The sequence below is a fragment of the Toxorhynchites rutilus genome, chromosome 3 (genome assembly GCF_029784135.1).
Source record: "Toxorhynchites rutilus septentrionalis strain SRP chromosome 3, ASM2978413v1, whole genome shotgun sequence".
In the NCBI taxonomy this organism is placed as follows: domain Eukaryota; kingdom Metazoa; phylum Arthropoda; class Insecta; order Diptera; family Culicidae; genus Toxorhynchites; species Toxorhynchites rutilus.
The window spans coordinates 89,981,494-90,009,223 of NC_073746.1; the positions used below are offsets into that span (position 1 = coordinate 89,981,494).

At 38.2% G+C, this 27,730-nt stretch overlaps 2 protein-coding genes across 3 annotated transcripts in view; one reads left to right on the plus strand and one right to left on the minus strand.

The window, feature by feature from the left end:
* LOC129777143 (calcium uptake protein 1 homolog, mitochondrial-like) overlaps positions 1-14,988 on the minus strand; it is a 58,585-nt gene extending 43,597 nt beyond the window's left edge. The window contains exons 1-4 of one of the 2 annotated variants that reach the window (XM_055783224.1): positions 14,839-14,988; positions 14,448-14,776; positions 14,225-14,384; positions 13,868-14,027 (exon numbers count right to left, since the gene is read on the minus strand). In XM_055783224.1, coding sequence (XP_055639199.1) covers positions 13,868-14,027; positions 14,225-14,384; positions 14,448-14,767 — 640 coding nt within the window. In that variant the 5' untranslated portion in view covers positions 14,768-14,776; positions 14,839-14,988. The remainder of the gene's footprint in view (positions 1-13,867; positions 14,028-14,224; positions 14,385-14,447; positions 14,777-14,838) is intronic. The other variant, XM_055783223.1, reaches the window with a different exon arrangement.
* An 8,595-nt stretch (positions 14,989-23,583) lies between these two features.
* LOC129776281 (hsc70-interacting protein 1-like) lies at positions 23,584-25,305 on the plus strand. The gene is made up of 2 exons (XM_055781829.1): positions 23,584-23,794; positions 23,871-25,305. The coding sequence occupies exon 2, from the start codon at positions 23,892-23,894 to the stop codon at positions 25,086-25,088; it is 1,197 nt and encodes a 398-aa protein (XP_055637804.1). The 5' UTR covers positions 23,584-23,794; positions 23,871-23,891; the 3' UTR covers positions 25,089-25,305.
* The last annotated feature ends 2,425 nt before the right edge of the window (positions 25,306-27,730 follow it).

The window sequence follows — 27,730 nt, forward strand, 5'->3', positions numbered from 1 at the left end:
AATAGGGTGACCAAAATTGTCGAGAAACAAAAAAATATAACTTCCTTATATTTATAGATAGATGTAAACATAGTTCGACAATGTTGTAGTTCCAGTTATTTGAAACAAAGTAGAACAAAGTTTTTTTTCTATCTCTTGAAATAACCGATATAGCGCCTTTTTTCTATGTTGCATAATCAAAGTTATTGATGGTTTTTCACCCAAAACTCATGTTTTCAATTTTAATTTACTCTAACACGAAAAATAACGTTTTGAAAATCACACACTATGTAGGATGAAATATGCTCTTTCAAATGTCATCAATAAACTTTGTTTATGTTTGCCCCAGAAAGAATGACAAACAATTGCAGAGAGCGTATTTTTTGGGAAGAAATATCAATAACTTTGAGTGAAGTTGAGATATTAAACAAGTTCTGCATCGCAAAATGTTTGTATTTATAAGCTCTAAAAGTCCTTTGAAGACATTATGTATTTAGTTGGCTACAATGATGTTTTTATTACAAATTTTAATGACAAGTAATGTTGATAACACATGCTAATAAGCCATGCATGTTATGACTAAATCCGTCAGTACAGTCACATACAACATAGAAAAAAAAAGACATTGATACCAATTTCACTTCAATATTTTCCTCTACTTAAAACGGATCGTGTTTGTCTACGAAAATTAACTTAAAAGGGCCTAAGAAATGTTTATAAATACTACTTGGTGATAGAAAATTAGTTTTTGCGCATTTTTGAGTAATCATGAACAGTTTTGTATCGATAAAAAAACTATGGATGTGGTAATACCAATGATATAACCGTAAGATTGACGTAGGACTGCCGTTGGCTTAGTAATCAATTGTGTTCTTCAATTAATAATAATCCCACTTCGGATGTCCCTCATTGGGTACGATATCGCCGCTGCGCAGAGCTATCTTGTGTGTGTATTGATTAAATTATTGATGAAACTACTAAATTAATGGAACTATTTATGAATTCAATTGCGAACAAATCCCAATTTAAGTCAATTCATGCATTATGGTAGTAGTTATCGCAGCAAATAGTTATCAACATTTTGCTTAATCATCAAACGGTATGCGTAGAAGTTCAGTGAGCTGGCGACATGGAGAGATATCCTCCAATGCAATGAATAATCGAGCCAAAGCGTTGCATTTGTACCCGCTTTTGTAGACCCTGTTAGCGGAACTCCGGAATCCGGAGTTCAAAAATGCATGGGGGTATAAAAGTATAGCCGACTTGAATGTATCTGCAATGCCGATTTTCCCAACTTCTTGGTTTCGGAATCTGAATTGGGAAAACACCTTCCGGTTTGCAAAAATGCAAGCGAGTACAAAAGTACTCGCAGCTTGCATCTATTTTGCAATGTCGATTTCCCCAGGCCTCATGGTTTCGAAGTCTGTGTTAGGGAAACATTCCAATTTGCAAAAACGCAAACAAGTACAAAAGTACCCGCTGCTTGCATCTAATTTGCTATGTCAATTTCCCCTGGCTCCATGGTTTTGAATTTTGTGTTAGGGAAACATTCCGATTTCCAGAAACGCAAGCGAGTACAAAAGTACTCGCTGCTTGCATCTGTTTTGCAATGTCGATTTCCCCAGGCTTTATGTTTTTGAAGTCTTTGTTAGGGAAACATTCCGATTTCCAGAAACGCAAGCGAATACAAAAGTACCCGCAGCTCGCATCTATTTTGCTATGCCGATTTCCCCAGGCTTCATGATTTTGAAGTCTGTTTTAGGGAAACATTCCAATTTAAAAAAGTCACAGGGGGGTTGTGTCCGGGACACGACCGCATAGTTGACGTAGGGTTCCGTTAGGCTATCTGTTGATTTTGGATATGTTTGGAGAATTACATCGTTAAACTCTTTGATAATGATTTGGTGACCCTGAAAAGGGCCGTTTTGTTTGGTTGTTGTTATGTATGGATGAAATAAAGAAAAAAAAACTCACCAATGCAATATAAAATAATTACCAATACCGAACACAATTATCAACTTTTCTCACCAGTAAAAACATGGTACTTTAATATAGAGAAAACATAATTGATTTGGAAAAGGTAATTTTCTTCTATGACTTTTACTTTCTGAGTGTTTATTCAACCCAATGAGAATTTTTATTGAACTAACAAAACCTAATACTACATGTAGAGCATATGGGAAATCACTTTTTCTAACATTGTGCTAAATTTATCGCAATACACGATCGGTCATTGATATGAAATTTAATGAAACAGCAAACACTAAAGTTCCAAATTTAAATTTTATTTACTAGAATTGGTCGTATCACTCACCTTACTTGCAATATATAAATGCCCCCGACTTGCATATATTTGCAATGCCGATTTCCCCTGGGCACCTTGGTTTTGATGTATCTGTTAGGGAATACATTTCGGTAGGAACAAAAGCTTCCCCTACTTTCATGTAATTGCAATGCCTATTTCCCCCAGGCAGCTTGGTTTTGATGTCTCTGTTAGGGAATACATTTCGGTAGGAATTAAAGCTTCCCCTACTTTCATGTATTTGCAATGCCGATTTCCCCCAGGCAGCTTGGTTTTGATGTCTCTGTTAGGGAACACATCTCGGTAGGAACAAGAGTTCCCCCTACTTTTATGTATTTGCAATGTCGATTTCTCCCAGGCAGCTTGGTTTTGATGTCTCTGTTAGGGACCCGCCGCATTTGTCATCAATATCGACCAATCAGAAGTGGGTATTTCCGTTAGGATAGGGGTTGAGATTTTTTAATTGTTCGATAGTTAGTTTCATCACATATATTATTTTCTTCAATATAAAAAATTGTTATGGAGTGCCGAAATCGATTGACGCAAAAATTTCATCAATCCATCATGAAATGACTGAGCAATAAGCGTTTGAAATTGGATAATTTTCACGATGTGCTCGATTTTCGATTTTCAATTTGTACCCCAATATGTTCCCGAAAGACGTAATCCTACGTCAAAAATCGAAGGGTTGTATCGAGACACGACCGCCTAGGACGGAGGACTACGCAATCTTTTTTTTGAAATTTGTTGGTTTATCATTTCGGATATTATTTGCGAATACGTCGAAAGTTCATAAATAGCTCTTTAGTAAAAAGTTCCGCGGACCCTGAAATGTTTTGATGTCTTGCGTGGTTTCGTAGAACCATTTCGAGAAGCAACGATTCTTTCTTATCTTCGCGAGAACAATACGCTAATTGGTCATATGTCGCAATTTGTTTCTTTATATCAATGCACGCATTGCACTGAATATTTAACTATAAGTATCTTCCGTGAATCGCCATTCAACAAGCATCAAACACGCATCTAACAGATATACACATTTGCAGCGATAAACTTCAAGTGAAATATTTGCTAGCGTTCACAGCTCGAGGGGAAACATAAAACACAAAACGAGCAGAATGAGTGACTTTTGTTGTTTCGGGTATAGATAGATCCTAAGAATTTTCCTCAGAGGAGATGCAATACTTATACGCTAGCGATAGCTTACTTACATCGCAAATATTCTCTTTACTCTATCCCCCTTCGTTGTTTCTATTCTTCTTCTTCTTCTTTTCTTTTATTTACGGAGACTATAAATCCAACGATTCATTTGTCTCCGACTGTTTCTATTCTAGCGGCTACATAAGTTGCTCGTTATTGACAGCTCTGTTCGGGAAAGCACACAAATAGACAGAACAAATGTATAGGAAAATGGGAATGCTTCCAATTTTCATCAATTTAAACCATATACAGACTATGGGATTGTAATGTATAGCATATCAAACAAATCTTATTCAATATAAAAAATTGTTATGGAGTGCCGAAATCGATTGACGCAAAAATTTCATCAATCCATCATGAAATGACTGAGCAATAAGCGTTTGAAATTGGATAATTTTCACGATGTGCTCGATTTTCGATTTTCAATTTGTACCCCAATATGTTCCCGAAAGACGTAATCCTACGTCAAAAATCGAAGGGTTGTATCGAGACACGACCGCCTAGGACGGAGGACTACGCAATCTTTTTTTTGAAATTTGTTGATTTATCATTTCGGATATTATTTGCGAATACGTCGAAAGTTCATAAATAGCTCTTTAGTAAAAAGTTCCGCGGACCCTGAAATGTTTTAATGTCTTGCGTGGTTTCGTAGAACCATTTCGAGAAGCAACGATTCTTTCTTATCTTCGCGAGAACAATACGCTAATTGGTCATATGTCGCAATTTGTTTCTTTATATCAATGCACGCATTGCACTGAATATTTAACTATAAGTATCTTCCGTGAATCGCCATTCAACAAGCATCAAACACGCATCTAACAGATATACACATTTGCAGCGATAAACTTCAAGTGAAATATTTGCTAGCGTTCACAGCTCGAGGGGAAACATAAAACACAAAACGAGCAGAATGAGTGACTTTTGTTGTTTCGGGTATAGATAGATCCTAAGAATTTTCCTCAGAGGAGATGCAATACTTATACGCTAGCGATAGCTTACTTACATCGCAAATATTCTCTTTACTCTATCCCCCTTCGTTGTTTCTATTCTTCTTCTTCTTCTTTTCTTTTATTTACGGAGACTATAAATCCAACGATTCATTCGTCTCCGACTGTTTCTATTCTAGCGGCTACATAAGTTGCTCGTTATTGACAGCTCTGTTCGGGAAAGCACACAAATAGACAGAACAAATGTATAGGAAAATGGGAATGCTTCCAATTTTCATCAATTTAAACCATATACAGACTATGGGATTGTAATGTATAACATATCAAACAAATCTTAGAAAGTTCCCGATTCGATTGGTATGCAAATCGTTAAAATCCATTCGCAGCAAAAATAGTTAACGTTAACTTTATTTCATAAAAACGTGACCTGTTTTCTGATTAGGCACCCTTAATGTAAGACGTAGTCCTACGTCAAAAACGCAAAGGAGTACAAAAGTATCCGCTTATTGCATCTAATTTACTATGCCAATTTCCACAGGCTCCATGGTTTTGATGTCTGTGTTAGGGAAACATCCATCCATTGCAGCGATCGTACCTCAATCGTTGCGCAATCATAACTGAGTGGATTTCCGAACGGCACTCGCTTATATACCGATTGGTGTGATTTCAATAGCCTGTTTTGAAAGCAATTCACTCAAAATCTCGGTCTCCGGCGTAACGCTTTCGTTTTTGAAACGTTGAACTTACACCCCAGAATAGAAATTAAAGACGTAGTCCTACGTCAAAAATGTTTTGACGTAGGACTACGTCTTTCATTTCTATACCGGGGTGTAAAATCAAAGTTTCGAAAACGAAAGCGTTACGCCGGAGACCGAGATTTTGAGTGTTAATAGCTCCCCGGGAAGAGATCGGAGCAGCCGCCACAAACACGCGCGGAACTCTTCGTTTGGATTCCGGAAAGATCCAATCGTTAATGAAAAATACATTCATGTGAAAGATTTTATTTTAATGTTTTCTGACCATATAACCATATAACACAGCGACCAAATATTTTTCAATCGAGTGCTATTAACAGGTGGTTATCGAGTTAGCATTAACCACTGGTGGGTTTCGAGTATCGAGGAAAATCAGGAAAGAACTAATCGTTGTTGAAAAATAATCTGCCAGTTCCCCTGGGAATTGAAAAAATACATTGATGCGAAAGAGTGTATTCTAATGTTTCTAAAGTGACGAACCAGCCAAATGAGTTGAAAATCACTATAATACAGATATAAAAAAATATATATTCTAATGTTTTCTATCCATATAACACCAACCAAATACATTTGGTTTTGTGATTTTTCAATCAATCGCAATTGACAGGAAAGATTCTGAAAATTATTCTTCCCCATAAGTAGAAAATTTTCGTATCCAATATTGTATGCGCGCGCAACGGAAAATGTTTCGCATCTATGGGCCCTATTATAGAAATCGAGGCGATAAGAATTTTGCTCGTTAGCTCTATTTTACTATTATAGAAATCGAGCAATTCGATAGCACCGAGCGAGTGATAACTATCGATGCATGTGTCAGAACTTTTCGAGTTGTTTGGTTCACTTGTTGCATATCTTCAGAGAATTATTTTGTTTTGGCTTGCATCCCTTTGGGAAACATTTCAGAAACGCTTCAATATATGCAATTTGCAACACATGTTCGTTTGTTTTGATCAGCATTTGGTTTACGGTGCTGCCAGAATAGTCTATACAAGGTATGTGTTCAATCTAGCATTATTTACATTAATCATGTTATAACTTACAATGCAGAATTTACTTCCAGTGCATATTTCAGTGGCTGAAAATGAGTGGTGGAAGAAAAAATACCAAATCACCACCAGTTTGAACGGCTCCTTGAAACAATGGAAGCGAACGTAGACATTACTCGAGATCTTTGTAGAGGCAGTTCTAATATAATCCCGGTGTAGGAAAAGTTGGAGGAATCCAGAGAGGAACTTAATGCACTGAGACCACCAATGTATCTAGGTTCAGAATGGCAGAAAGTAAGTATTTCTTTTACGATGCACATAACTTTCATAAGTAAATTTTATCATACTCCTTGAATATCGTTCAACCGAATTTCCTACCTAAAAATTGCTTACTTCTACTAGCATACATTAGTACGTTATTTTTGGCAGGAATTTTCTTTTTTATATTCTTTTCTGTACTATGCCAAACTATACCACTTTCACTACAATAGAACAAACTAATGGTCGGAGTGGTATAATGCTCTATACCATATGCTAAAGCTATCCTGCAAAACAATAATGATTTTATTCAAATTACAGATTTGGATTGATATGAGGGGAAAGGTAAAGAAAACACTAGCACACAATAAGCGAGAATTTAGAGGAACAGGTGGTGGCCCCAATACAATAAAGCTATCGACACCGCTACAACAAGAAATCGACGCTAAAAGAGAATTACATGTTGCATTACATGAATAACAAAAATTGTTTTGCTAAAAGAAAAGTGAAATTCATGCATGACTCTTCACGGAATTCCATAGATTTTCTAATAATTATATTTTTTGTACAGCAAATTGTTCCACGCTGTCGTTTTTATTACACATGCATGCGTGCCTTACGCCTATAAAGCTTTATTCTTTGAGGGAATATCAATTTACTCCAAAACATAACCATATTAACACTTTTGGGAATACATTTTCATAGCAGATGCCTCAAAAAAAGATTTGACATCCTTTTTATAGTGCTTCATGAAACATTTCAAACTTGTTTCAAAATATTTCATCACAACCGCTGACATTCGAGCTTGCTAACGAATCGAGCAGTTTTCCTCGATTTCTATAATTCCAGATTTTACTCGGTGTGATAGTGATAGTGATTGTATCGAATCCTCGATTCGATTTCTATAATAGGGCCCTATTTATCTATCTATCTTCTATATATAAAAAAATGGAGTGATGTCTGTCTGTCTGTCTGATTCTTATAGACTCGGAAACTACTGAACCGATCGACATGAAAATTGGTATGTAGGGGTTTTTGGGGCCGGGGAAGGTTTTCGTGATATTTTGAGCCCCTCCCCCCTCTCTAAGGGGGGGCTGCCATACAAATGAAGCACAAATTTCTGCATTACTCGGAAATTAACCAAGCAAACGAAACCAAAGTTGGCATGTGAAAGTTTTAGGGTGCAATAAATGTTTCTATGATGGTTAGACAGTCCTTCCCCCACTCAAAGGGGGGGCTGCCATACAAATGAAACACAAATTTCTGCATTACTCGAGAATTAATCAAGCAAATGAAACCAAATTTGGCATGTGGAGGGTTTAGGATGCAATAAATGTTTCTATGGTGATAAGATACTCCTTCCCCCTCTCTTAGAGGGGGCTGCCATACAAATGAAACACAATTTTTTGCATTACTCGGAAATTAATCAATCAAACGAAACCAAAGTTGGCATGTGAAAGTTTTAGGGTGCAATAAATGTTTCTATGATGGTTAGACAGTCCTTCCCCCACTCAAAGAGGGGGCTGCCATACAAATGAAACACAAATTTCTGCATTACTCGAGAATTAATCAAGCAAATGAAACCAAATTTAGCATGTGGAGGTTTTAGGATGCAATAAATGTTTCTATGGTGTTAAGATACTCCTTCCCCCTCTCTTAGAGGGTGTTGCCGTACAAATGAAACACAAATTTTTGCATTACCCGAGAATTAATCAAGCAAATTAAACCAAATTAGGCATATGGAAACTTTAGGGTGCAATGAATGTTTCTATGGTGGTTAGATACCCCTCCCCCCTCTCTTAGGGGTGGCTGCCATACAAATAAAACTTTAATTGCTGCATTACTCGAGAATTAATCAAGTAAATGGGCGGGACGAAGTTTGCCGGGTTAGCTAGTAATTCTATAATTTTCAATCGATTATTGCTCATTCGTCGAAAGTTTCAAACTCAGAGAGTTCATTCCTCTCTAGTTTGCCTTCCAAATTGCCATCGTAAACGACACCTTCTCTCGATTCAATGATGCACAAAAAGCATACTTAAGCGATATTCTGGTGGTGAAACCCATTCATTTTTCGTGAGGACATCGACAAAACAACATCGTTACTGAACGAGCTGAACGTGCTGGACGAGCTGAACGGCGAGGGATCGAGGGATTCATTACCTGGCCTGACCTGACCTGAAAGACATGCAGTTTGTTTGGAACTGTGAGGGAGTGCAGAAAAGCCGATCGATCAGAAGGAGAAGAGAAGGTGACCAAGAGAGTATCAGCATCGAAAAACGGTTCCCCGGGAAGACATCAAAGCAGCCGCCACACACACATACACGCGCGGAATTCTTTTCGTTTGCTGGTTATCGAGAAGAAACCTGGAAAGATCCAATCGTTGCTGAAAAATAATCTGCCAGTTCCCCTGAGAATTGAAAAATACATTCATGCGAAAGAGTTTATTTTAATGTATCCAACCATATAACACATCGACCAAAAATTCAATCAAGTAACAGGTGGTTATCGAGTTAGCATTAACCATTGGTGGGTTTCGAGTATCGAGAAAAATCTGGAAAAACCTAATCGATGCTGAAAAATAATCTGCCAGTTCCATGGGAATTGGAAAATACATTCATGCGAAAGAGTTTCTTTTAATGTTTTCTAACCATGCAACACAGCGACCAAATACATTTGATTTTGTAATTTTTCAATGAAGTGTAATTAGCAGGAATATTTTTATAATTATAATTGTCATTAGCAGGAATATTTTTATATTAGGATATTTTCGTATCCAATATTGTATGCGCGCAACGGAAAATGTTTCGCATCGCGAAAATTATATAATTTTCAATCGATTATTGCTCATTCGTCGAAAGTTTCAAACTCAGAGAGTTCATTCCCTTCTAGTTTGCCTTCCAAATTGCCATCGTAAACGACACATTCTCTCGAATCAATCATGCACAAAAAGCATACTTAAGCGATATTCTGGTGGTGAAACGTATTCATTTTTCGTGAGGACATCGACAAGGCAACATCGTAATTGAACGAGCTGAACGTGCTGGACAAGCTGGGCGGCGAGGGATCGAGGGATTCCTTACCTGGCCTGACCTGTCCTGAAAAACATGTAGTTTGTGTGGAACTGTGAGGGAGGGCAGAAAAGCCGATCCATCATAAGGAGAAGAGAAGACGACCGAGAGAGTACCAGCATCGAAAATTGGTTCCGCTTGAGGTATCGAAGCAACTGCCACACGCATACACGCGTGCAACTCTTTAAGTTCGCTGGTTATCGAGAAGTATCCGGAAAGAAGTGATCGTTGCTGTAAAATAATCTGCCAGTCCCCCTTGAACTTGAAAATTACATTCAAGAGAAAGAGTTTATTGTAATGTTTTCTATCCATTTAATACTGCGACCAAATACAATTAATTATGTAATTTTTCAATCAAGTTCAATCAACAGGTGGTTATCGAGTTAGCATTAACCACTGGTGGATTTCGAGAAGAATCGAGGAGAATCCGGAAAGATGTCGTTGCTGCAAAATAATCAGCAAGTTTCCCTTGGAATTGAAAACTACATGCAAGCGAACGAATTTATTTTAATGTTTTCTATCCATATAATACTGCGACCAAATACATTTAGTTCTGTGATTTTTCAATCAAGTACAATTAGCAGGAAAGCTTCTGAAGATTATTCTTCCCCATCAGTAGGACATTTTCGTATCCAATATTGGATGCATAAAACCTTGTACCTCCAACGTAACGCTCTCGTTTCGAAGTCATTTATTCATTCATTCAGAATGAATTCAGATTCAACTTCAAACAAATGATCACTAAATCAACGATAGTCCTACGTCACCATTGCGGTTATACCATAGATATAACCCACTTCCTGTTTTTTAAAAGAAGGCTAGCTGATTGGATTGAATTTAATATGTCGAAAATCTGAATTGATCCAGGTGTTCAAAAGCTCTGAATTTTTGGAAAAAAAGATCATTTTTAGCAAAAATGCGAAAAAATGGATTTTTCGGACCACCCTAAAATGGGAATGGTCACCCTAACAAAAAAATAAAAAATACTGGTCTAATAATTTGCGATAAAGGACAAAACTACCACTTCTGACGAAAATCTGAGAACCACTATATCGGTTTGGCATGGAATGATTGTATATATATTAGGGTACCAATGAATTTATGAGAAAATATCTCTAGGGTCGATTTTTGGAACCAAAAAAAATAAAAAATATACTCAAATTTTAACGTTTGTGACAACAGTAAATAAAGTCCAAATGAGCTAATATCTTGCATAGGGTATATTATTGTGCAAATCAACATTTCGTAGCAAGTTCCGAATGAAGAATCGAGATAACTATTTTTATTGGTACCCTAAACCATACTTTTCGTTTCGCATGTCGAAAAAAAAGGCCCAGAGTGTCGACTTTTGACAAAAAAAAATATTTTCGGGATGACACTAGATCTCGACGTTTCATGCAATTTTAAGACATTTGTCATCAAAATTTTGGGTGATTTTTCGATTTTCAACGAACTGAAATTTTGACCGCTTTGCGCCCCTCTCCCGTAAGTCCGATTGAGCTGATATTTTGCATAGGGTGTTTTTTCGAGGTGGTGAACATTTTTTATGGGGTAACTTTTTGAAACTTGAGATGATCATTTTCATTGGCACCCTAATATATATAAATGGATTTCTGTCTGTCTGTCTGTTTGTCTGTCTGATTCTTATGGACTCGGAAACTACTGAACCGATCGACATGAAAATTGGTATGTGGGGGTTTTTGGGGTCGGGGAAGATTCTTTTTAGAAATGGGCAAAACAGTTCACTTTAATGAACCGTTCAGTGACCAACCGTTCACTTAAGTGAACTAGTTCTTTTGAGCAGTTCACTCACTCTTTCGTACATTAGAGGGATATGCCAAATCATGTATAAAAAAGTGTGAAATGTTATGTAGGACTGTTCTTTTCATTCATAAAATGCTGTTTGTTAGCAATAACTCTGTGTCCGAATTTTGTTGAAAATATATTAGCAAAATAGAAAATCAAACTATGATTTTGAAATTTTGATCTAGTTTGAGCCGTGATTTATTATTTTCAGCACAAACTAGCGTTGCGCTGCTTTTCTACAATGTTTTGCAATAACTGTTATAGCAAAACTGTACCAAAACGCGAAAGACTTTCTCGAAATTATCAAGCACAATATGATATAATATAAAAACATTTCATATCAGCGACACAAATTTTTATTTACTGTTGAAAAATACTGTTTGAATCGTTTCGCTTTCAACTGTTTTTTTTTTTTGTGATTGCATATCTTACTGAAATATTTACCCTCAACTTAAAAATATGAAATTAAAACTTTATTTGATAAATAATCGAACAATCCAATTTAAGAACCATCGTGTCCTGAAATATTGCGTTTTATTATGAAAACGACAATACCGACATCTTATTTTTGTTATTTCATGGGGCTTTCGTTTGTTTCCATTCGTTAATTTGAGGACTATTTACCTTGCAGCAGCATTCGTGCATAACTCGTTCGCTCGGTTTGCTCTTATACACCGATCACCATACACAGTTCGTTCTGAACTGTACGCACAGTTCAGCCAGCGGTCAGTTCGTTCTGAACTGTATACACAGTTCCGCCAGCGGCCATCGTCAACAGTTCGTTCTGAACTGCATACACAGTTCATCGTCCACCGTTCAGTTCGTTCTGAACTGAACTGAAGTTCAGCCAGCGGTCTTCGTACACAGTTCGTTCTGAACTGGGTAAGCAGTTCATGTGAACTGTTGCCCAGTAAAAAAGAACAACCGTGCGTTAACTCTTTTTGGTGAACTAGTTCTTTTGAACAGTTCATGAACGGTTTGCCCATCTCTAGTTCTTATGATAGTTCGAGACCCATCCCTCCTTTCTAAAGGGGGGCTGCCATACAAATGAAACACAAATTTCTGCATTACTCGAGAATTTATCAAGCAAATGAAACCAAATCAGGCATATGGAAGTAGGAAGTAGGGTGCAATGAATGTTTCTATGGTGGTTAGATACTACACCCCTCTCCTCTCTAAGGGGTGGGCTGCCATACAAATCAAACACAAATTTCTGCATAACTCGAGAACTAATGAAGCAAATGGAGCCAAATTCGGGTCCCATAAAAATAATGCACATATATTATATTTCGCATGTGTTCTACAATTACATATTGACAAGCGTTGTTAGTCCATTTGATGTTTGCAGTAACGAAATTGATCTTTGTTCGAAAGAGGAAATGGATTTTATAAAGTGATAAAACGAACTCCTATATCATGTTCTATCTATATAAATAAAAATGGATCGCCGAATGTGTTGATAAGAGCAAAACTCGAAAAAGGAATCGTCCGATTTAGGACTGTCTTCATTCTACCATATTTCTGTGTCAAACATTTATTTCATGTAACGGAGAAACGTGTTATTTGCAAGTGAATGAAAAATCTTGCACGAGAATTGTGTCTGAAAATAATCTGATATTATAATGTTGAGTTTAGGTAGAAGTACTGAAATGTTATAGTAAAAAATAATTTTGAAGGGTACATTAGAAGATCAATCAATGAACAGTTCTGCGATTGGACCCATGAACATGCACTTAGTAAGAAAACGTGGATGTGATAACGAAAAATAAATTTTGGGCGGGACGAAGTTTGCCGGGTCAGCTAGTAACATATAAATGTTCCTTCGTGGTTTAGGCCGTTTCTATTCTATGAACCTCCACGCTAAATTTCCGGAGCTCCGGCAATCAATGTGTGTAGGCTGGTGTTGTCCTGATGGAACAAAATTCCTCTTCTATTACTTAAAGTTATATTTTTGGTAGCAGAGCATAACCACAAGAGAGTGACACAGCAGAACCTTACAGTGCACGAATCTTGATATCTATTCAGTGAGTTGTAACCCACTTTTCACCACCATGCATAATGTATTTCCGAAATACGTAAATTTCATTACGATTCATTAAATGGAAATGAATTTGGCGGTTACCTTTCCGGCTCCCATACATTGAGCAATTCTTATTGGGTTCAGGCTCATTCAAGAGGCTCCAAACAGACTGTTTCGCAATGTTTAAGTCCCGGACAAGGAAACAATGCTTACTATCATTTCGATCAAATTTCGTTTTTTATTAGCTAATGTTCGTCGTTTAGGCGCTCCCCTACAATACTGGGTCAAGCAAGCACGAAACCGTATGAAAGCTACGAAGAATACTAAAGCCATTTATTGGAAAATAATTAATTTCTCGTCACTACACCATGTTTCCTTTTTTGCCAGATTTAGTTATTTTGAAGATGAATAACTAGCTTACCATCACTATTAATTTCTAGAATTTGTTAGTAGCAGTTTTCTCAAAACCCCGCTTCTTTCTGTCGTTTGCCAGCATTTGGTTAGTGGAAATGATCAAGCACCAGGCATATAAAAGTAAGTATTTACCATCCGGCTGTTTCAGTCCCGGTGTAATGGCACGCAGGAAGTCCTGCGGGGTCATATAGACAGTGCAGGATTCGCCTTGGATCAGCTTCACGGTAGCGAAATAGCGAAAGATTTTGTCCGGCGTAGAGAACGATCGCATGCGGTTTTCGTACTCGATTATCTATGCGGATGCATTGGCAGTTGCGTAAATCAATTCACACAAACGCGATTATTGTTAATGGAACAAATATGTGAAATTAACAAAACAAAAATAAAGTCTACATTTTGAAGGCTCAAACTAAATTGTATTACTTGGAACTATAAATACTAATAATCAAAAAAAAGTCGCAAAATTCAACCGAACTATCCAGCGTTTACCTTGCGATCTCGGAATCCGATTTTCTCCTTACGCATTTTCTTCTTATCGTCGTCATCACCTTCGGAGTCATCGTCCTGTTCGAGTTCTTTGGAACCATTCTTGCCTACATGTACACCAGCATCGGCATCCACCTTTGGCCAACCGATGGCTCTTCCTAGTCTATAATTTCAGCAAAGCAAATTTTGATCCACTATTCGATCTATAACAGCTGCCAATACTTACTTCTTCCAGTCCAGACAAGAACCGATCATCATCGCTACCAGAAAAGCGGAAAAGATCTTGGTAAAAGTTGCCTCACCCTCGGGCTTGTGCCCGAAGTTCTTATGTCCCCTCTCACTCTGACCATTGTTATTGCGCTTATCTCTTTGATCTGCTGTTACACGAGCCACTAGTGGTGGACCGCTATTCCCAAGCACTCTAAGCTGACCGGAGCCAGAGCCTGAGAATAACCCTCTTGAAACGATCACAACGTCGAGAAATCTTCCTCTGGACAATAGTAACCATTGCGGATTTACATATGCAAAACTTCTTGCAAAGGACATTTCGAAAAGCTACAAAAGCAAACAATATGATTTTGCTGCCGAGTGTTTAGCGTAACGCATGAAGTATTCACCTTATTTGCCAATTATGGTAAAGCGAAAAATCGATCGCTAGGCGACCCTTCAATCGCACGTACCCACGGGGAAATAAGTTTATTTTTGCACCATTTAACACCCAACACCACTGTCTATTTGGTTTGAAGTTTCTGATTGGAGAAAATGCAGTGCATCGAGAATTTAGTCGAGGGGATGGTGCATGGCGTATGTTACATGTCATGTGATACCCGACAAATAATGTTCAGGGCAAAGCAGCTGATACAATCGGCTTGTTTTATAATTTCCATATTTTTCTCTTCGTGAGTCACTGGAAGGGAACCATTTGCTTTATATGTTCTCAGGCCTCACAAGGTCATCGCATTGAAATAAGATTGATGAAGATATTGATTATGGATGGATTAAGTTGTTGTTAACTGACTCATCCATTTGATATTCGAATATATTTATCCCTCTTTGAAATATTGGAGTCTGCTCCAAGAGTAAAAACGAAAATGGTGATCGTTTGAATTGGTGAAATATTGATTAGTATTAGTACAAGAACTGATCACATTTGGTTTTCTATAATATGGATGATTGATGTAAATATTGATTGTGGAACGTGCGGATAATTCTTATCAAATGTTTTTCCCTCTTTAAGACAGTATTTTAGTCTAGAAATTTGAAAAAAAAAACGCTCCCGGGCGCACGATTAGAGGGGTGCAGAATGTTCAGGAAAATTCAATTTAAATTAATAACTGAATGTGGGAGACATTCACCCATATTCCGGAATCCGATCGGGTTTGGAATTAGCAAAATGTTGCAATCTGTTATCGTTTGATTTGGAATTGTTTCGAATTTTTTTTTCATCTAGGCAATTTTACTGATATTTAAATTTTGTCGCAAATTTTGCAGGCTAGAGGGATATGGTATTTCTTTTCTTTATACCTCAGTTCAGTTATCTGTGCTAACGGCATCTTTTTTTAAGAGATCACTTTGCGATTACTGTGTTATCAAAGGTGGCTGGCAGATATTTGTACACCTCGACATTTCCGGTTTTCTTTGCAGACTATTTAAAAGGTCGTCTGGCATTTCTGGAGGGGAAGGCGTTTACTCTAACAAAGGCCAAAACTAGAACAACACATTCGTCAATCTTTTTAAACTTCATTTAATTTTTTTTTATTTGAGTTGCATTCTTCCTCTAAAAGTGACGTTTATTCAGCGCTAGCCAATTCAGTAGGCCTGAAAGTGCCTCTACCCTCAACAGGAAGCACCAATTGGATAATACGTAATTCATTGTAATAATAGACCTGAATCACAAAGACCACCAAAACAATAATCCTCACAAAGGAGAAATTTTCCTCCGTTCTCCACCACCCACGTAAGGCCGAGGACATAGTGAAGGCGATGCAAACCGCCCTGACCTGATGTAGTAAACGCGATTTCAATGCGGTAAAACTATGTGTGGAGTGTTTTGCCGCGAGTGAACGCAAGTGATGGTTGTCAGATGATTTATCTATAATAATCTTCACAACCAAGTAACCAAATGCTACTGAGAAAAACATTAGATTTGCTGTAATTGCAATTTAGATTTTCGGTTGAAGCTTTTTTGAGAAAAATGTCGCAAACATACAATTTATTACTAAATTAAATATCTCACAATTCAACTTTTTACAGAATGAAGATGTGTTACCATATCTGGCATCCTTGTGCTGGGTAGTTTACATGTGGAATGGAGTGGAATGAAACATCAAAAAACGCGCGATCTAAGCGATCAGCATGTCATAGTACGCGATGAGCAACAATTAATCGCTGCGCATCGCATCGCAAAGCATCGCACCGCATTCACTATGTCCTCTGCCTAACAAACGCAAGCAGAACGGCAAAATTTTGTCCATTCAAAGCCGGTCCCACCCAGCAAACATTAAGTCGTATGAATAGCTATAATTGGAGGCGATATACATACAACCAAGACACATTTGTATGATATATGATGCATACCCAGCAAACATTAAATCGCATAACAAGCGTATATATAACATCATATGCCCAAAAATTTGGTTGGCATATAATGCGCCTAACTGGCATATGCATGCAAAAGTGGAGGCCATATACATACATGGCAAATGCTTACCGAATTTGTTTGGATGAATATGCAACTTTTACCGGCTATAATAGCGATTATGTTGAATTGAATTGCGATCTAATATGAATATATTCATGAATTGTCAAAGCACCAAATACGTCTTTTGTCATACTCATATACGATATATTACAGACATAGAAAAAAACAAATGGCGCAAAATATTTTCGTGGAATGATTATTATAGCCTCACGAATCGCCATTTTTATATATGAGTATTTATGTTTGTAGAAATAATAATTGTTTAATTGACTTGTGTTGGGCGTGGAATATGAATGTTTAAAATGGCACAGATTGGTGTTTGGAGAAAACTGCTCCGATGTGGGTTCGAACTCCGGTCGTCTGGATTATCATCCACCAGCTATCTCGCGCGGCTATCTGAAATTTAATTCAACAGCGGTTAAAACTTTCAAGTGCATCAGCATTTCATTGACATTTCAATGTGATGTAATATGTTCTTTATTAGGAGGTAATAATATATTTACTGTTTCATGATTTTCTTCAGCATGCAACACGATTTACTACAGTACTGAATCGATTTAAATTATACGCTTATGCGACACACAAACTGCATCAGCGTAATATACGCATATGATGCGGATTAAATATATTTTACGACAATGTACATCGTAAAATTGATGTTTATTATACCGAATTGCGACTTAATTTGATAATGGTATATAAAATCGAGTTTTTACATTTTATGCGATTTCAAATATAAACGACACATACTTTGATTGATATTATATGCGATTATGATTTATTCGGATTTCTTGTAAGACTTGGCACGTGCAAAATTATACGATTTAATGTTTGCTGGGTATAACAAGCACATACATGCAAAATTGGAGGCGATATACGTATATGCCATATTTTGTACGCATAAAAAGCCGTATATAATGATATGCGATGCTTTTTGGACTGATTTGCGATATGATCAGACAATGTTACCACTCAATCCATCGATGACATGGAAAATCGTGTTTTTGCATTTTATGCGATTGTGATTTGATGCGAATTTATATGTAACTTATAATGTGCAAAGTTATACGATTTAATGTTTGCTGGGCACTTTCATAGATGGGCCTCATCAAATATCTGAATATACATTAGGGTGAAGAAGGGATGGAGAGGGATTGAATCGAAATATTTTGACGTAGGACTACGTCTAACCGGAAGATATAGGGGGTGAAATGGAAATCTAGGCACTGAACAAGTAGGAAAAATTGCAAGATTTGGAACGCTTATAACTCGAGCATTTCTCAATAGATCGCAAAGGTTTTTGCATCAATTGATAGGAAATATATCTACGCATCTATCATAACGAATAACATTTCATTTTTCTTGAGATAAATAATTGAATAATTGTGAAATATCAAGCATTGTCAAAATGCACTATGTGCCCATTTTTGATTGGTCCATTTTGTGCTCCTCAAATCGTACCGACCAAAACGGGCAACCAGAGCAGCAGCGAAATAGAATGAAGCACGATTGGAAAGGAAAAAGAAAAAAATGAACGAAACATTGGTCGCAGTCTCACACATGCGTAATTCTCGAGCCAGCCAATCAGCTTAAAAATCCCCGCTCCGCTGCCGTAACGATCATTCTCATCCAAACCGTACACCACATTGTTTCGCATCACATCACATCAACAAACCAACACAAGCAGCCATGTCAGGACATAGCAAAGGAGGAAAAGTGAAGGGAAAGGCAAAATCCCGCTCGAACCGTGTTTAGTTTCGGCCGCCGAAGTGATCGAGTTAGCTGGTAAAGCTGCTCGCGACGATTAAAAAAACTGCATTCGGATCAGAACACATTCGGAGGACATCAAGACAACTAGCATTTGCAGCGAGTGGCAAGTGGCAAACGCAATCGCAAAACGGCAGCTGGTAGCAGAAGAAAAAATGTTTTTTTTTATCAATCTGCTTTGGTGGCAAATCCAGAACAAGGCGGCATCGAGGGCGTTCGAAATGGTTTTTTCAAAACCACGAGTACAAAGTTTTCTAAATTGGAACCATTCCATAAAACAAGGCGCTTTTCAGGGCCATTAAACCTTCCAAAAAAGAGTTTAAGAAATACTGTTCAATGCTTTCTAAAACAATATCCAAAATAATAATAAAACACAAATTGATTTTTTCATAATTTGTTTGCCAGGAGATCATTTGTTTGAGTATGTGAATTTGGCAGTTGTTCTGAGCTTATTGATTTTCACCAATTCTTAAATTGCTTCTAGATTGAAAGTACAGTAATTTACACTTATCTCGACATTTAGCTAATTGGACGGACCTGTAATGCGACATATTTAGTTGGACATTTTTGTAAACATAGAGTTCGGGGTCCAAATTATGACCCCACATTGAATGCCGACACTGTACCACTGTCTTCGCAAATATTCAATTACAGGTTAAAATTACCTCCAATCCGATACTGAGTGGTGGTAATGCGACGTGCCATTGAATGTAATTTATTGTAAAATATGTCACAAGCTGGATGGGAAGAAATTTTCCAACTGTGAAAGCTGAGGCGAGTGGCAAATGCAATCGCTAAACAGAAAGGTTTAGCCGAACAAGATGGGGATATCGAGTGACAACAAAACAATAAACTCTTTAGATTGAAGATAATTTTGTGATCCTGAAAAGGACCCTTTTTAGCCTGCATGTGAATCCAACGAGCGAACAAATCGTAATGAATGTATTTTTTTTGCCATCGCTCCCTTTTAACGCTCATTCGTTCGTCTCGTTGGACTCGCCCCTCTGGCTGAGTCTGCCGATTTGTCTCTATCCTGTGAGTGTGTACCGCTAGAGTATAAAACACGCGGACCCCAAAAAAATATCATATTTTCTTTCAACCCGTGTAGTTGTACGGCATCGGCATCGTGGACGTAACAAAGGAGGACAAGTTAAGGGAAAGGCAAAGTCTCACTCGAACCGTGCAAGTCTCCAGTTTCCTGTTGGTCGCATTCACTGATTGCTCCGCAAGGGTAACTAGGCCGAACGGATTGGTGCCGGAGCACCAGTATACCTAACAGCGATTATAGAGTTTCGGCCGTCGGAGTGCTCGAGTTGGCTTGCAAAGCTGCTCACGACAATCATAAAACCCGCATCAAGAACAGAGCAGCTTCGGTTCGGCGCTCATCAAGGCAACAATTAGTTTCAGTGAGTGGCAAAGTGTTTCTCCGGCACGTCGCATTAAATGTAATTTACTGAACAACATGTCACAAGCTGGATAGGAAGAAATTTTCCAACTGTGAAAGCTGTGGCGAGTGGGAATATCGAGTGATAACAAAAACACAACACCAAAGGTTCTGTTCAGAACCATCAACATATTCATAAAGAGTAAACAGTGAACTAATCCATTTTTCAGGTAGATAGGTAGGTATTCAAGTAGGAGAAGAAAATAAAACAATATATTTAAAATATATATTTAACAAAAGCTGTCCCCTTTGTATAGTCCTACGTCACTCCGGTTATGTCCCTGACATTACCCACCCGTCTTTTTTGGAAAGAAAAGAGCAATCCAATAATACTTTTAATCTTTAATTAAAATCCAAAAGCCGGACTTCATAGGGGGTGTTCTAGGTAAGAATTCTCATATTAAAATCAATCTGGTAAAAATTTCTCTCTCATTTTGACCATTGTTATTGTGCTTGTCAGTTTTTATTTTTGGTTTTGGTTTCATAGTTGTATGACTACTGCGATCGATATTTTAAGTTCGGAATTCGCCGCATGTTTGGGTTTGAGACGAACTGGTAGCAGAATGCAAGATATACTCGATTGGATTGTGAAATCCGATTGCCAATCTGGCTCTGGAATAGGGGTGAATAACAGAGGGTCGATTTAGAACCTCCTTTTTTAGATCGACTCAGGGCCACCTCGTCTTTTTTCAAATAACGCCATGCCGTGTACTACAGGCAACAGGTATATTTAATTTATATAGCTTGTTTTGATGTGCAGACCATAAGCAATCCATATTGCCTAGCTTTGTAAATTTTCTCCATTTAAAAGAACATTCATCTCATTTTTCGTACAGGTTAAAAATCTATCTTTTCCCTTTAATAGCACAAAAGTCCGATGTTTCTTGTTGCAAGCAGAGCTTATATAAATGGCGATAGGACTCTGACCATTAATCGATCTTCATCACTGATGATTGTTGCGTGGACGTAGTTATACTGTAACAATACAAAGATGGTAAACTGAGGACCCTGAGTTTTGAACTCACGAGCGATCGCTTCCCAGCAAACATTAAATCGTATAACTTGACATATATGAGACGTATATAAAGCAGAATGGCATTATAAACGTATATGATGTCGTTCGGTGCATGCATCGCGTATATCTGAGATCGAATAAAATGCAAAAAATCTGATTTTATTTATAGCGAGATAGTTTATAGATTAAGTTTATAGTTTATAGATTAAATCGTAATTGGGTATAACAAACATCGGTTAAGAACATATGAACTATCGTAAAATTTAACTTATCGACATCACTTATGCACTTCAGGCAAATGTAGCTCGAGAGTCGCATAAATTAATGTGGTCGTTGGTCACGACATTCTGAATTGAGAGAAAAAATTGTTCTCAGACAAATGAACCAAAAGTCTCTAGAATTGAAATCGTTCCTGTGAATTTCCTGGACTATGATCTGAAGTAAACGAGACTGAGTATTTGGTTTATTTGACTGGGATGACTTCCTTTTCTTCAGGACACAGTTATATAAGTAAAATCGCCAATGCATATCTTTTGTATCATATGTACGAATTTTAACTGCTCCAGATAGCTACTGCTTGATAACTGCTTGACACAACGGGAGTTCGAATTACATCAGAGCAATTTTATTAACCTCGGTCACCACTCATTTTAAACATTCCACAATTTCATCTTAAACAATTCGCCAGCATTTGCCATGCAACCGTCAAATCGTATGAATAGCCATAATTGGAGTCGATATACATACATCCTAGACACATTTGGATGATATATAATGCATATAACTAGCATCCACACGCAAAAGTGTAGACGATACACGTATATGCAATATAAAATCGTATATAACGATATACGATGCTTTTAATACTGATAGGCAATGGTGTAGAAAATCGTACGATTTCGGATACAAATGATGAATGCTTTGATTGATATTTTATGCGATTGTAATTTGATAGATTTAATGTTTAATGTACGGTTTAATGTTTGCTGGGTGTGTATCGTTTTTGCATGTATATGCTAGATGGGTACATCATATATCACCCAAAATATAGAATATAGGTTGATGTATATGCGCTACTTATATGATTTATTGCTTGTTGGGTTAGTAAGCGAACGCACAACCATTGTGGCTACGAAGGCCAACTGCGTTTCATTTGAGATTACTAAAAAATCGGTAGGTAGCACCATTCCCGAGATCCAAAAGTAGTCTGGTTCTAGGATTGGGCGATCTTGGATCGATATTTAGAAGATCGATCATTTCCTCTCCGATTTCTGATTTTTCGGATTGATTCTTTGTATTCCAGAAACTCGCGAAAATCGATATTTTTTTTCGATCATTCCAATCTTTTTAATCGCAGAGAAAATAATCAGTGAGCTTTTATTTCAATCTCACCAAAAACCACTTGACGAATGTCATAAACATTGGAAGCCTTTCAAGGTTGCCAAATTAGTGGTCGTAAATTTAGGAGAAGCAGTTTTGTATGTTTAGTCATTATAAAACAAGTGGTCACAAGTTATATTTACATCATTATATTTGCTAGGCTGACAGTGAAACAAGATGGATGGTGACATCAGGCCCAGCTGAAGCGTTCTTTCCTGGAATTGGGACTATTACCGAATACTATCGACTAAATGCCAAATGTAGGACACGGTTGAATTCAACAGGATTCTTGTCAGCGTAGTTCTCTATGAATATCAGTTGTTGAATTTTTAATAATTTTCAATTAATTTATTAATTTAAATAATTCCATAACGGTCCAATATGAATGCATTGGAAACTACATTTTTTTCTCTTGAGACCTTCATCCTGAGAATCAAATTGAAATGCCTTTGATATTTGAATAGAAATGTGAAATGTTTATGCCATGTTTAAAGAAACGTAAACACTTATATAGAACAAGTAAATAAATTGGAAAAGGCCTTCGATTTTCCAAAGATCGTTTCAGATCATTGGTACCGATTAAATCAGTGAATCAATCCCTACACCGTTTAGAAATTCGATCCATCATGATCATAATGTTTTTCTAAAGATCGTCCTACCATAACCGGTTCAGGATCACCAGTCGGACTAACTTCTCCTACTATTCATTTACAAAATAATATCAATTTCGCATGAGTTACGAGATAAAAATGTCTCAATACTCCTTTGTTCAAAATCAGTTAAAATAATTAGGTCGACATGCTTTCAATCTAGCTGCAAAATGATGAAATATATAATCTCGTGGTATAAGTATAAGTGATAGAGACAATTCTGATCGCAGGCGTTTGAAAATCTGCATTCCTTCAATAATTTTAGTGATTCACTAATCATGCACATGCAGATTTAATTCACCAAATCAACGGAAAACTCTTTTGTATCGCAAATTACTAAAATTTATGCTCAGTATACAAAAACTGTCGAATTTCGAAAAGGTAACCACTTGTTAGTATCCCCCCGGACTGTGCTATCAAAAAAAGTACGCAGCAAGTTTAGCAAATTGAATGCACCAATCGTGCGGCGATGACATTGGCAAAAAGTTGTTAGCAGTCGTGAAAAACAGAAGAACATTCTAGTCTGTGAATCTTTCATCGGCCGGAAGCCTATTCAGTGATTCGTGATAACATCTCCAACATTTTCTCAGCACATTTTACATTAGCCGACTGCAAAGTATGCAATATGGTATTTGCGTGCCTGTGTGTGTGTGTGTTTTTCTAGCTTGTTTTCTCTTCTACCGGCAATTTAGGGCTGACCGCAACGAAAAGCAATGGCATGTCCAATTGATCCCTCAGAGCTGAAGAAGCTCAAGATATTCGTTGATTTATGCGCCGCCCAACCACAGATACTCAATCTACCTCAACTGGATTTTTTGAAACAGTTCGTGGAGAAGCTGGGCGGAAAGATACCGGAAGGAACGCCAGACTTTGGTGGGGCCGACAAACCAAAGCACGCTGAAACTGAAACGAAAGCAGAGGAGCCTGCGAAGAAGGAAGACTCCGAACCAGAATCGGATGTTGAGCTGGATATGGAAGGCTGCGTTGAGCCGGATGATGTGACGGAGCATCCGATGGGAGATATGGACAAGGAACCCAGCGAAGATGACCTCGATAAAGCCAATGAGTTCCGTGCACAAGCGGCAGCAGCTTATTCTGAACAAAACTATGAGGATGCTGTTAAGTTCTTTACCGAAGCAATTCTCCTCAATCCAAAAAGTGCACTATATTATGCCAAACGTGGTCAGGCTTATTTGAAGCTAGTCAAGCCGAACGCCTGTATCCAGGATTGCAACCGAGCCCTGGAGATGAATCCAGATTCTGCATCCGCTTATAAATTCCGTGGAAGAGCTCATCGTTTGCTGGGCAAATGGGAAGAGGCTGCCAAAGATCTTCGTCAAGCGGGCAAATTAGATTTCGACGAAGAAATTGACGAATGGCTGAAGGAAGTGACTCCAAATGCGAAAAAGATTGAGCAACATAAGTTAAAGCAGGAACGTCGCCGTCTGGAGAAAGAGCTTCGCGAACGACAGGAACGCGTTCGCAAGGCACAGGAAGCCAACAAGAAGGCGGCGGAGGAAAATGCTCGCGGTGAGAACGCGGGAGACTTCGGGGACTTCATGGGTGGCGGCGGCGGCGGTGGTCTTGGTGGCACGGAAGATATCCTCAATGCCTTCAAGGATCCTGAGGTAGCGGCCGCCCTTCAGGATATTATGTCGAATCCGGCGAACATTGGCAAATACCAAAACAATCCGAAAGTGATGAATATCGTCACCAAAATTGCATCTCAGGCGCAGTCTGGCTTTGGAGGTTTCCCTGGAGGGTTTCCAGGTGCCCCAGGTGGTGGTGCTGGCGGATTCCCTGGTGGTTTTCCTGGAGGCTTCCCGGGAGCTGGGGCAGGAGGATTTCCAGGATTTGGGGGTGGTTCGCCTGGAACTGGGGGCAGTAAGAGTACTGATGATTTAGATTAGGATTGCGCCGCTGCATTTTGATTTGAGTTTAGTGTACTAATGATTATGGCTTTTAAATTGATTTGAAGCGAAGCTAAGTTGAAGTTGAAGCAGATATAACTATAAATATAAAAATCTATATTGTTCATCAAATAGCTTTCCAGTGCATAATTATTCCGAACAATAACCTATCAGTTCAAATATAATATGAATAAATATGAATAACGTTCTTAAAGAAGCCTTTGAATTGTTGTATATATCTGATGGTGAAAGAGCCTCAAACAAACTGATCAAGTGCCAGGGCGCCCTCCACAGTTTCTTCCGCCCCTACTGCATTATGTGGGTCACTGATGCAACGGACCTTCTTTACCGCGCAGCTTGTGGTGCTTCAACGAATAATCCTAATAGTCAAAATTTTTCGGGTTCCGACAGCCTCACTCTGTCCGAAAAGAACCTTCATAGAGATTGACTCTATGAGCGTAGAAGAGGATGTTGTGTTGAGAGCGGATGTTCAGCCCTTTTTTTTCCATCCTAAACACTCCGACTCGTGGCGAGTCACCAGAGGATGAGAATGACGAGAGTAACGTCTCTACAAAAACTGGATCTAAAGTGGTAGATTCAGTCCAAGTTCACACTCCGTGGAAGAAAAACCTTTCAAAGGGTCAGAAAAGAAAACTGAAGAACCAGGTTGCAGCTGGGGTCCCTGCAAAGGAAGTTCGGCAGCAAGCATTGAGTCAGCATTTCTCTGGACCAACAAAACGCTTTCGAGGTTCGGAACTACCTAGTAGTGTCGAAAAACAAATATTCAAAAAACGGGAGCAGAATCTCTGCCCCCGGAAATAAGAGGGTTGAATGAGCAACAAAAGCTATTCATAATGCCGGAAAGATAGAAGTTGGGTGTCAAAAAACTTTTGATTGAACAATTGAATTTTGAACGAATTTGAACAATTTGGTAGTCGATTGAAACAATCTAGTTTATTATGATTTTTTGAGATAAAATTAATAACATCACCATCAAAACCACTAACTTTTAAGGTTTTCACTTCCAAAATGTTATTTAATCCTCTAACGTAGATGTTTCACAACTACACTTAAACGCCAAATTGAGTATACAGTCTATCGCAAAAGTGAGTGTACAAATGCTACTTGACGATACTTTCCATTTAGGGGATGTTCACATACCACGTGGACAACTTTAGGGGGGGTAGGGGTTACGAAAATGTCCACGTTTGTCCAGTGTGGGGGGAGGAGGTATAGATTACATCCACGTGGACACTAATAAATATTTTGAAAAACAAATATATATCTGTATTCAACAATATATGAAAAATATTCTGCATTGCAAGAAAATGTATCCGTATTTCTGCTGTCTGATACTACTGCGCGGTGAAACTCCATATTTCTTCACGTCGTTGAAATTCTTTGCTGAAATTTGTATTCAGAGAGTATCGCACATGAGCTGAGAGCGATCGAAGAATCTTGCGTTATCATTATCGATCAGAATTGGAACGCTATTATCGGCAGGATCAAGATGCCACCAAAGCATTTTTTTGACGTAGGACTACGTCTTTCATTTCTATACCGGGGTGTAAAATCAAAATTTCGAAAACGAAAGCGTTACGCCGGAGACCGAGATTTTGAGCGTTAATAGCTCCTAAACAACTGAACGAAATGGTATGATAAACACTTCATTCGAAAGATAAAATGTCTACGCGTTCTATACTTGTTACTTTCTGATCCAAAAACTTGTTTCAATAGTCTTAAAATTGCTTTCAAAATAGGCTATTGAAATCACCAATCGGTATATAAGCGAGCACCGCTCGGGAATCCAACAATTGAACAGCGATTGGAGCATGTTGTCGCTATTGTGGTGAAGCTCTTCGTTTATCATGAAAGCGCGGATGAACGGTGTCACCAAGAGCCTGTTTGTGCACCTTAGGCCAGAAGGGAATCCATCAGGAGGAGAGTGATGCCACAAACGGTTCCCCGGGAAGATCTCGAAGCAACCGCAACACACACCCACACACATACACGCGCGGAATTCTTTCCGTTTGGATGCCATTCAGCATCGAGAAAGATCCGGAAAATAATCTGCCAGTTCCTCTGGGAATTTAAAAATACTGGGTTTTCCAACTTTAGATTCCGAAAGTAAATTGAAATAAAACATACTTAGAATTCGAATTTCGATGAAACTTTTTTTTTCAAATTTTGGTTTAGCCATTATGTGTGAAATACAACATCATTCAAATGTCCACCTAGGGCTTCCTCGCACACCTTGATCCGAAACAGGTAATTTTCGATGACTTTTCGGCACATATGGGGCGGTATCTCGGTCATAACTTCACGAATGTTGTCTTTCAAATGTTCAAGAGTTTGCGGAGAATTGGCATAGACACGGTCTTTCGCATAACCCCACAAAAAAAAACTAGCGGGTTCAAATCGCATGATCTGAACGGCCAATTGGCATCGCCAAAACGCGAAATTATGCGTCCCTCAAATTTCGTTCGCAATATGGCCATGTTCGGCCGTATTGTGTGGCACGTGGCGCCGTCCTGCTGAAACCACATGTCATCCGTATCCATATCTTCAATTTATGGCAAAAAAAATCGGTTAACATGCGGCCATAGCGCTCACCATTCACAGTTACCGTCTCGCCGTCCTCA

Bases quoted from the DNA above. Each gene is read 5' to 3' on its own strand.
- LOC129776281 (XM_055781829.1), top strand. From the start codon at position 23,892: ATGGCATGTCCAATTGATCCCTCAGAGCTGAAGAAGCTCAAGATATTC.